This window comes from Pseudopodoces humilis, chromosome 7, assembly GCF_049639895.1.
Source record: "Pseudopodoces humilis isolate 2021_Gansu_Grassland_sample_001 chromosome 7, ASM4963989v1, whole genome shotgun sequence".
Lineage (NCBI taxonomy): Eukaryota > Metazoa > Chordata > Aves > Passeriformes > Paridae > Pseudopodoces > Pseudopodoces humilis.
The window spans coordinates 49,130,746-49,142,125 of NC_142206.1; the positions used below are offsets into that span (position 1 = coordinate 49,130,746).

At 40.0% G+C, this 11,380-nt stretch overlaps 1 protein-coding gene across 2 annotated transcripts in view; it reads left to right on the plus strand.

Annotated features, from left to right (window-relative positions):
- Nucleotides 1–5,942, plus strand: part of BDKRB1 (bradykinin receptor B1) — a 31,344-nt gene extending 25,402 nt beyond the window's left edge. Inside the window, exons 1-2 of one of the 2 annotated variants that reach the window (XM_088058332.1) lie at nucleotides 585–676; nucleotides 3,284–5,942. In XM_088058332.1, coding sequence (XP_087914458.1) covers nucleotides 3,338–4,423 — 1,086 coding nt within the window. In that variant the 5' untranslated portion in view covers nucleotides 585–676; nucleotides 3,284–3,337 and the 3' untranslated portion in view covers nucleotides 4,424–5,942. Of the gene's footprint in view, nucleotides 1–584; nucleotides 677–3,283 lie in introns of those variants that run through there. The other variant, XM_088058330.1, reaches the window with a different exon arrangement.
- Nucleotides 5,943–11,380: the final 5,438 nt, after the last annotated feature.

Consider the following 11,380-nt stretch of genomic DNA (forward strand, 5'->3'; position numbering starts at 1 on the left):
GCCTGAGAAAGTTCAGCAGTCATCATGAATATTACTGAGAAGTAATATTCACTGAGATTCATGCCCTGGACACCTATCGTGGGGTGCAAAAAACAGTGCTTTTCAAAAGGAGTGTAAACGGGGTTGAGCAAGGTTTGTGTTTCAGCAGCCATCCCCACCTGTACTGCTTTACCCCAGCTCCTTGGCATGGCTTCCCCTCATGTCCAGTGGGGAAAGAAGCTCCCATCACAAAAACTGAATTCTAAGTTTCTCCCTGTGTGCATTGGCACAGAGAAGGCTGTTAATGACATTATTATTATTTTTAAAGACATTCACACAATGGAACTTTTAATTGCCAAGGACAATTTGAGAGCTTTAATTAGCGGTCAAAGGATGACAAGAGTCACGACAAATGGCTTGTATTATTTCACAATGAGAATGAAATATTTCACATGTCTTGAAAATTACTAAAGCTGACATTTGCGAAAGTTAAAAAAAAAAAATCCCGGGGCTTTCTTCCAAAATGTAACATCATACACATGGTGTGTGGCCAGCAAAACACTCAGGACAGCCCTCAGTCACCCAGTTGTGCCTCAGGATGCATCTTTGAATTCTCTCAGTAACCTCTGTACTGCTGTTTATCAACTGTTTCCAAATTTGAAACTTTGCCTGGATTGACAGGAAGGACAAGGTGTAGGTATGCCTATCTTTTTAAATGTATTATCTTTCTAAAAATCATTTCTATATTTTATATAAAAAATAATCTTTTTATATATTATTATTATTTTTATATATTATTATTTATATATAATAATTTTTATATAAACAATAATATTTTGTGCTCTCAGCTCTGATCTGTGCAGTCTAATAAGAATTTCCCTTTCTTTTTCACCACAAAAGGAATTCTGAAGCTCAGTATTAGTTTATGTGTAAACCCATGATCCATTTTACCTAATTGCTCTGACTAATGAGTATTAATAGTAAAAAAGGTGATAGATGCACTGTGCATGGAAATTCTTCAGAAATCAGTTCAAAGTAAGAAAAATACGTCATTATTTTTATAAAAGATGACTGGAATGTGTTATTGACAGAAATTGAAAACCATTCATGCAGTTAATTGTCCATTAGCACTAAATACTTCAAAAAACTTACAGAAATTACGGAAAATAAAGTGCATTTTCTGTCAAGAGAACATTTGGAACTCTAAAAGGCTTGTGGCTTGTGGTAGTGCTCCAACAATGATTAGTAGACTCTGAAGAAAGTTTTGCAATGAAAAACTCTACAGAATTCTGAGGTACCATTGCTAGCTGAACAAGAATATGGATTTAGCTGTGAATAAAATCTAAGCTGCAACGAAAAATAAAACTTCCTGGTGTTTTTAGCTGAGCATGAAGGAATTTGTGGCTCCAGCTGAGAGATCATGTCTGAAGAGTGCAGAGTGACTGGCATAAGCTGATAGCAAGAAGTCATCAGGAAAAGGGCAAGCAAGGACAATAATAATTTCTTTTTATTCTATATTTAGTAAAATAAATAATTCTGTTTAGTTTTAAATGTTATCTTTCTTCTACATTACTTTTGAACTATATAGATTTTCTGTCACTGCTCTCTCATGTCTTAGCCAGTCTTCTGCTATAACAGCATTAGATTTCTGCTCTCTCACAAAGAACCTCTTTGATGCTAACCAGTCATTTATTTGCTATATGTATTTTGTCTGTAGTTTAAGATCCTCTCAAGTTATCTTAGTTTGCATGAGAGGTCTGTTAACTAGGTAACATTCAGATTGTTGGGAGGGAAATCCAGGAAGCTGTGCTAACTTGAATTATACCTCTGTTCCCCATCAAGGCTGCCAGCTTGAGTGAGTTTATGAACTCAGATACAACTTTGCTGCTCACCTAATTCTGCAGTGATGAAAAAATTTCTGTGCATTAGTACCACATAGCCTGATGTGGAATATTAATACTTAACTTATTCCTAGAGGCATCCCAAAAATAAGTACTTCAAGGTGCTCATATACAGACGTCACTGAGGCTGTTCATATATGTAAAAGAGATGAATGGTGGTCCTGAATTCTGTCTTCAGAAATTCCATCATTAGCTGTCTCCTAGGTGTAAAATAAAGACGATAAAAAGGCAGAGTTAAATAGCTGCAGCAGAAAGTCAGCATTTACAATGACTGATTGCAAAATATCGATTTTTTCAAATACATATTTTGTGACTGACATGCCCCACTTGCATATGAAATATTGAAATGTCAGATGGCAGAACTGGCTCAATAATAACTTTCCTACCATAATGCTCTGAGACTGAAAGTCTGCAAAAACCAGGATCCAGGCACTATCATCAAGCATGGCAGCACCAGAAGAATGAAGCAGGAGGCAGCTCTGACAGTGGACCTCTGACAGAAAGTCCAGTGGATTTTCATGGGAGGATAAGGTTTTACCCATGTTCTTACTCCTGCACAATCTCGATCTGAGTTACCAGAAATAAATAAAGGTATTGCCAATGCTATGATGGACTAAACACTTTGGAGCCTGACACAGCCTCTCTCCAGCTGAACTCAAATGAAATTTTTCAGCTGGAGGAGTGCTGTAAATTTGGAGCTGCAGAGGCCTTCCTTCAGGGCAAGTTTTTTAGCATAGTATTTTGGAGGAGTCTGTTTTATTATTCCAACTGCTGACATTTGGAGGCAATAAGCTATCTAATCTAACAGCAATTTTGAACCCAAAGTTCAGGGTAGGAGGAACTGAGAAGGAACAAAGAATGCAAAGTTCAGGCAGCAAGTGGCGCATACGGAGATTGAGCAGCTTTCCCAGCTCAGGGAAACAGGCAGGATCCTGCTTCAGCAGGACATAATGATATACTAATATGTATATAACATAGTATATAATACAGTAATATAATAATGTACACAGCATGATAAACAAGAGTAAGAGAAAGCACAGGGAAGGATGCAAAGCTGGCTTTGTGTCACCAGCATGACTCCTACTACTCTCAGGGAGATGGAATTCTCCTAACATATGTGTCTGTCAGCAGTCTGGAGAAGATGTACAGAACTACTAATTTGTCACTTTCCTTCCTCTGTGCCACTTTAAACAATAGAAGCAAGGAGAGGAAATTTCATAGGATGTAGAGGAAATTCTATCCTTGCTAATACTGGGAACATTTTCCACCAGTGCACTTATCAAGTATGGATTGATCTAGTCTGTAATAATCAGTAAGAACTAATAAAGAATTGGCAGCAGTTAAATGTTTTTTACACCACTCATGGGAGGCAACTTTTACATTTTTATGCTTCTTCTTTGCAGTCATTTTCTCTCATTTCAAAGACATCTCCTGCTCACTTTGGAATTTTTTAAAAGATGACTGAAACTCCTCTACCAAATGTTCTGTCCTCAAACCAGAGTGAAAACCAGAGCAACTCAACTGATTGCCCAGACTTGGATGACTGGTGGGACATTGTGTTCTATATAGTACCCAAGTACCTCAATGCTGTCTGTGTTATTGGTATGCTTGGAAATGTGTTTGTTCTCCTCATTTATTCACTGCACAAGGGCTCCCTGAAGACAGCTGAAATCTATCTTATGAATCTGGCTATTGCTGATCTTATCTTCCTCGCGTGCCTCCCATTCTGGGCAGTGAACACCAATAACAGGTTTAACTGGCCGTTTGGCATCTTCCTGTGCCGCAGCGTCAGCACCTCCATCGTCTTGAACATGTACACCAGCATCTACCTGCTCGTGGCCGTCAGCGTGGATCGCTACCTGACTTTTGTCCATACCTTGAACCACAGAGAACTATGGAGCAAAACTATGACCAAAGGCATCTGCTTGCTCATCTGGTTCTTTTGCATTCTTCTCAGTGTCCCAAATTTCATGTACCGGACTGTGAAAGAGTTTTCCTCGTGGAATATCTCAGCGTGCTATTTGGAGTTCCCCAGCTCGTCGTGGGTAACAGCTGAACGCCTGGTATTAAACGTGGTGGGGTTTCTGCTGCCATCCACAGCAATCATCTTCCTCAATTTCTCCACCATTAGATCCCTAAAGAAAACAGCAAGAGAACGAAGAGCACTCAGAGCAAAGGGTTGCATGGGGCAGAAAGGCATGAGGGCAACGAGGCTGATCACCACTGTGGTACTGATGTTTCTTTTCTGCTGGACTCCTTACCATTTTTTTGTATTCCTTGATCTATTATACAATACACAAGTGATCGAAGGCTGCTTCTGGGGGGAACTAATCAACTTTGGGCAGCAGTTTTCTTATGTTCTGGCTACCACCAACAGCTGCATTAACCCTGTGATTTATGTCTTTGTTGGGAAATACTTCAGGCAAAAGGCTTTAGAAGTTTTTTCACGGTTTATTCCCTGTGGATTTCCTTCAAGATGGGTATCTTTCAAAGAAATGTCTTCAAATTTCAGCATGTCTCCAGTCAAAAATGATTCAACATAATGGTTCTCAGTTCCATCTTCATTTTGATATCATAACTTATTTTGTGCCACTGCAAATGGCATTAAAAATTAATATGAAATGCTCTGATATGGCCTTCACAGACCAAGCTAACTATCTATTAAAGTAAATCACTTGATTGTTTACTTTTTCCTCAGGTTTGCTTTCTTAGTTCTGTGTTATCCATCGAAATGCATGACATGTGTGTGATACCAGAATTTTACACCAAATTATCTAACCTGTTTTACCTATTAACAGTGACTTAAAAGAAAGTCTTTTTGACAAAATACCAGAAATCTGGTTTCTTTGCAGAAATCCATAAGCCAGCTGAATGTTTTGCTGCATTGTATCTGTGATGACAGCTGCTATACCCCCTATAATATTATTCATAAAATTACAACAGGTATTACAGAGCAAATATGAACTTAATCTTTGGCTGGTAAATGCATTTGAAAAGGTAGAGAATAACTTTGGTTATTTTGAACAATATTTTAACTGGTTTGCATTTTCACAGTAAGATATAGAAAACTATCTTTTTTGTGCACTTTAATTATATTCAGTGCATAACTATTGTACAAGATGATGGAACACAAAGAAGTGTATATAAATTGTAAAAAAAGCAAGGTAACACAGTAGACTCCTCAAAACCTGACTTTTGCTGATCCAGTAAAGTATTACGAAATTGCTCATTAAGTACTGTAAAGATCCTTTTTATTTTGTATATGTGAATATATCAATGATGGCCATTGATACTGTATTATTTAGAGGTAAATACTTAGATTCATATTTATATTTTGATGAATCAAAATTAATAAAACAGGTAACATTTTACTTCATAGGGGTTTTTTTTCTTTCTTACATTTATTTTTATATTTTGTCTCTTTTCCCCTTATTCCTTTGGGTAAGAGCAAACATATAGTTCTGTGATTAAAAATCCTTGTTGCTACCAGAACACAAACTCTCATAGCAGAAGAAAACTTCTTTTCCATCACAGCCACAATGGCAAAGTAGATGTAAGACAACAGGTATCTGTTTCTGCAACTCTTAAATGATTTGTATGTACAGACATGGAAGAAGACAGTGCAGCCTGTTCAGCCAGAAAGATATTGGTGCAGAAGAGAGCATCCAGACACATCGTTTGTGTAACAATTCATTTAACTACTCATTGTAAAGCCTGTTTAGTCCTGTACTCACTGTAATGGCACTGCATTCCCTGCTGTTCTTTTTAGTGTTTCCATTCTGAATATGTAATTAATCTCTTATTTTATTATAGAAATATGTCTATTCGACTTCATTGCAATAAGATTAGTGTTAATTTTTTAATGGTTATTTAAAACTTTTTGTATCTGAATCATGGAAGACTTTTGAAGACTTAAAAGTCTATCTTCCTGCAATGGTGGTTTAAGAATTAAGGGTGGATTAAGGGATCAGGGAGGAAGAATCTCTCATAAATTTACTACTTCCAGTCCTTCTGTGACAGATGATTTTAAAATAAACAGGTTTAAACACCAGTAGTAACAATAATATGTGAAGTTCTCTGACTCATCTGAAATCAAATTCCTAATTCCTGTCTGTTTTAAACTGTTGAACACTTGTATCTATTTAACACAGCTCCAGTTGAATCTTTAATTCAAAAAAACTTCCATGCAGAGATATTTTCTGAGGGAAGGGGAAGGGGAAGGGGAAGGGGAAGGGGAAGGGGAAGGGGAAGGGGAAGGGGAAGGGGAAGGGGAAGGGGAAGGGGAAGGGGAAGGGGAAGGGGAGGGGAAAGGGGAAGGGGAAGGGGAAGGGGAAGGGGAAGGGGAAGGGGAAGGGGAAGGGGAAGGGGAAGGGGAAGGGGAAGGGGAAGGGGAAGGGAAGGGAAGGAAAGGAAAGGAAAGGGAAAGGAAAGGAAAGGAAAGGAAAGGAAAGGAAAGGAAAGGAAAGGAAAGGAAAGGAAAGGAAAGGAAAGGAAAGGAAAGGAAAGGAAAGGAAAGGAAAGGAAAGGAAAGGAAAGGAAAGGAAAGGAAAGGAAAGGAAAGGAAAGGAAAGGAAAGGAAAGGAAAGGAAAGGAAAGGAAAGGAAATTCCATTTTCCCACTACAGATGAGGACCTTTAAAGGGAAAAATATCTAGTCATATCTGACTAATTCTTTCCATGTTATGCAATGTATACAAATGAAGGGAAAAACACTTCTTGAGAGTGTGGCATATTTAGGCTATGAGATAATATATTGAAAATCAGTATGAGATCTGAATTTAATGGAAAACCTCCTGTTTCCATCTGTGAGCAAGTGACAAGGGCTTTCATAAAAAGCACTGTTTCTTTTACACATTCTCAACTGACAGGAAAAACATCTGTAGTTGAAATACTGCTTTAAACCTCTTAACAGGGTCTTGCAAATCAATGGCTTTACCCTCCATTATGGATGTCTGTAAATGTATGCATTTCTGACTGTGTTAGGGTCTTGTGCTCATTGGTGGCCACTTTTTGCTGTGATGCTGTGCCACACTCACCTCACTGACCTGTGCCCTGGAAGGTTCTGGTGACAGCCATGGTGCTCCTGGGCTGGCAGCTGGCCAGGGTATTGCTGCTGTTTCTGTGCTGCTGTACTGGACAGGTTGGAACGTGGTTCTCAGAGTGATCTCGAGTTGAAGGGATGTGGGTGAGCCCATGATGGAGCAGAGATTCACCTGCAGCCCTTGGATGACGTCGTGCTGGAGCAGGTGGATGCCTGAAGGAGAATGTGGCGTGACCCTATGAGAAGCCTCTGCTGAAGTTGGTTTTATGGCAGGACCTATGACCTCGTGGGGGACCCACAATGGAGCAGTTTGCAAAAAACTGCAGCCTTGAGAAGGACCCAGGCTGGAGAAGTTCAAGGAGGACTGTTTCCTGTGGGTGGGAACCCCTGCTGGATCAGGGAAAGCAGGGAATCCCTCCCAGCCCATGGTGAAGACCATGGTGAAGCAGTGTACCCCTGCAGCCCATGGAGGAGGATGTTGATGTAACTATATTAATAGTGGATTTCAGGGAGTCAACTCTTATTGCAGCCAGGCTGGAGACAGGAGGAGGAGTTCATTGCAACGTTAAACCAGATAACCTGGTCCAAAAAGGGCCAAGGATAGAGATTGTAATGGATGTGCCTTTAAATTGTTGTAAGCTGTGATTTGAGTTGCATGTTACAGGAATTAGTACAGCAGAAACCACCCATATCAAAGGAGGAGAGGCATTACAAAAAGAAGTTTAAGAGCATCAGTGACCTGAGAGCTGGCTTTGGTGCCCAGCAGCCCCAAGAAAGACAGCACCATTCCTGTACTGAGAGACCACCAGAACAGATGGAGCCTAAAGTCATGGACTAAATGAACTCAAATGATGTTTTGTAAACATTTGTGGATATTTTATGATTATTTGCTAGGCATGGTCCATTGACTAAAGAAATTACTTCTTTGTATTATGTCAAAGGATGGGAAGAAGGGTGGTAGTTAATTAAGTTGTATTGAATAACGTGGGACCTGGGCATGATGAAAATGGTATGGAATAAGTGATGGAATGTGCTGGTTTGGGCTGGGGGTAGAATTAATTCTCTTCACAGTGGCTGGTATGGAGCTGTGTTTTGGATTTCCTGAATATGGGGTTAATGACATAGAGATATTTTTTGCTATTGCTGAGCAGGGTTTAAACAGAACCAAGGCCTTTTCTGTTTTCCATGCTGCCACACTGGAGAGAAGACTGGAAATTGGAAGGAGACATAGTCAGGATAGGTGACCCAAACTGCCCAAAGGGATATTCCAGACCATATGACATCATACTCAGTATATAAGATGGGAGGAAAAAAGAAGAAAAAGAAGGAAGGAGGAAGATGGAGGGTACATTTCTAGTGATGGCATTTGTCTTTCCAAGTATCTGTTATATGTGATGGGGCCCTGCTCTCCTGGAGGTGACTGAACACCTGCCTGTGCATGGGAAGCAGTGAATTTCTTCCTTATTTTGCTGTGTTAATGTGTGTGGCTTTTGCTCTCCCTATTAAATTGTCTGTATCTCAACACATCTGTTTTCCAGCTTTGACCCTTTTGATTCTTTCATAGATCCCTCAGGTGGGGGAATAAGCAAGTGTCTGCCTGGGGCTTGGCAGCTGGCTGGGGTTAGATCTTGACAAAGCTGACCCAGGAGTGCCATGCTTTTTCTGCCTTGAAGGTGAAAATAGAGAATGTACTTGAATTGCAGCAAGGAAATATCAGGATAAGAATTAATAAAAAGCTCCTGGTGAAGCCAGTGACTGGCTGCCTTGGAGAGAATCCAGCATGGCAGCAATGGGACCCTCGGAGCCCTCTTTAGAAAGCATTGTTGGGGAAAATATCAACATATTTGGTTCTGCCCCAGCACAGGGGAGTGTGTACCTCTCCAATGATTCCTTCTCTTGTGGTCAATAAATACAGTTTCCTTGTTTGCCCTTTTAGGGTTCTTCACTGATCACCTCTCAATCAGTACTGAAATGTCAGCTCTGGTAGCCAGTAGACCAATACTGCCAAACTCCACTGCCCATGGGTTGTTCTTTTGAATAAGCATCATTTTTACCTTTTCTCATGTTACTTCTCACACTCCTGATAAACACTGTCAAGCATTAATTGTTAAAAAACTTCTCTGCTGCAAAACTAATTCCTGAACCTTAAGAGCTTGCAAGTATAATTTAACTAGTTCTCATCTGTCTATATTGAATTTATATTTTACTATTAATTTCTCTAGGACAAGGATTATATTTGCATTATCTGTTCAGGCCTTGCTTAATGCCCAGCCTGGTCTTAGTTCATCATACAGGGCTCCTAGCACTAGTGTAATAATGTGATATTTATGACTCACTGAAACTCATCCTAAGGAATAATACAGCCTGGACTTACATTTGTAATATCAAAACATTTTGACAAGTCATTTCAATATTAAAATCTCTAACTGTAAATACAGACAGTTCTCATATCAGAGAACCTTCACCTTTAACAACAAAAGCACGACCAAACCCAGTTGATCAATTTCTAAAACAGAAAATTGAAGAAAAGACACAGATCACTAAAAATAAAGACATAAGCATTTTCAGAGATCCATAGCCACATGGATTTCTAACCTGCCAGGAGTCATGTTCCTGGGAAGAGAGCTGTTTGTCATCCCTGTCAAATCGTACCACATCAAGTAAAAATGTTGATTCTTGGATGGAAAAAAGCACTTTGCTCACAGGTCAGATGCTCTGCAGCTTCCAGCAGTCAAATCCTCACAGAGATGCTTCCACCTCTGCAGTTGTCTGTGACAGAGTTTCACAGGAGACCTGGTCACACAGCAACAGGACCCACTTCACTGCCCATGGGCCAGGGGTGGAGGGTGTCAGAGAAATTGCTTGTTCATTGTCCCAGTCAGCTCTTGGTGCTCTCCCAGCAACAGGACAGGGACAAGTGACAAAAGCTGCACCAAGGTGACAGGACCAAAATCATACTGGGGAAATGGGTGGAGTTAATGAAGAACAGAGAAATATCTGATTGGAGACTGGGAGTCAAGAAACAGGGGAAAAGGCTGAGGTGAGAGAAGAAATCAGTGCCTCTGTCAGCAACTTTCCGGTGCCAGAGTGTGGGGATGAGCAGAGAGGTCACAGTGACCAAAAGAAAACATTTGAGGGAGGAGGAGACAGAGACTGGCTGGACCAGGGGACAACTATGTGCATGTGAAAGGGAAATTACCTTGACAATGAACTGGAACAGAGCTGGGATCTGATAGCAAAGAGGTCAGAGCAAAGTGTGAAAAAGGGAAGAAGCAGTAGATGTCTCAAGATGGGACATGGAACATTGCATTCCCTTAAAAAACCCTGTCAGGATTGCAAACAATAAAAGAAGTCAAAGAAATTTGAATTTAGGAAATCAAACATCCAAGGGGCAGGAAATATTTGACCTAAGAATGTCCCTGGAATCTCAGTGTGGTCTCCTTCAGATTATGAGTTATTATACAGTCTTATGATCTTATGACTAAGCTTTGAATTTCCAACATTGCGATTTATCCACTTCTGGTTTAGCCTTGTGTCACCCTGCCTTATGTATGAGAGTAACACACGTTAGGCAAACAACACCCACAAGAAATTAAATCATCCATCCTGCATATTAAATAAAAACAATGGTATTGATAACACACATACTGCCTTGAATTTTACACTAAGAAATCTTCGAGATAACAGACAATTAAACTAAAAAAATTATTTCAGTAAGATTATCTAGAAGAAAATGAGTCTAATAATCATGTTTGATCAAAACTGAAAAGATTAGAAGACATTCTCAGATAAGAGAATATAGGAAGAATATTGTCATCAATGCAATTTTGCATCACTAAAGAATATTGCATCAATGTCCACAAAAATGCAGGAAGAAACATCCCCCTATCCTTGTAGCACAGGAGGACTCCTGACAAAGAGTAGACACTCCTTTTGGTCACTGGAAAGGATCTGTTGAAACACCTTCATCACAGAAAAGCAGGGCAGGGCTTTGGGTCTGTCAGGAGAGCAGATGAAGAGGAAAATTTGGTTTAATAAGAAATCCTCCTCTGGCAGCTCAAAGAACAGATGGAAATACACATCCTGAGATTGGACCATGCAAGATCAGTTTGGCTTGGGTTTGTTTTACCCTTTCATAGGGGAATTTGAAATTCTTGTACAAAACAAATCCATCTGAATAAGACAGTTTATTTTAGTATTTTACCTGTTTTTTCCTTTGAGTTTTCAGTAGTTGGTGTTCATTTCCAAGACTTTTGTTTCACACATGACTCAGTAAAATCCTCATATCTTTCCCGTCCTACTGGGCTAGATGAGGAACCTGCCCTCGGCTAGATGAGGAACCTGCCCTCTCTTTCCTCAGCCACAAACCACAGGAAGCCCTCACAACTAGTATGGTTATCCCTGGTGGAGAGTGGCTATGTGTCGCTGTCTGCAACTGCAGGATCATGTCCAGGGAAGCT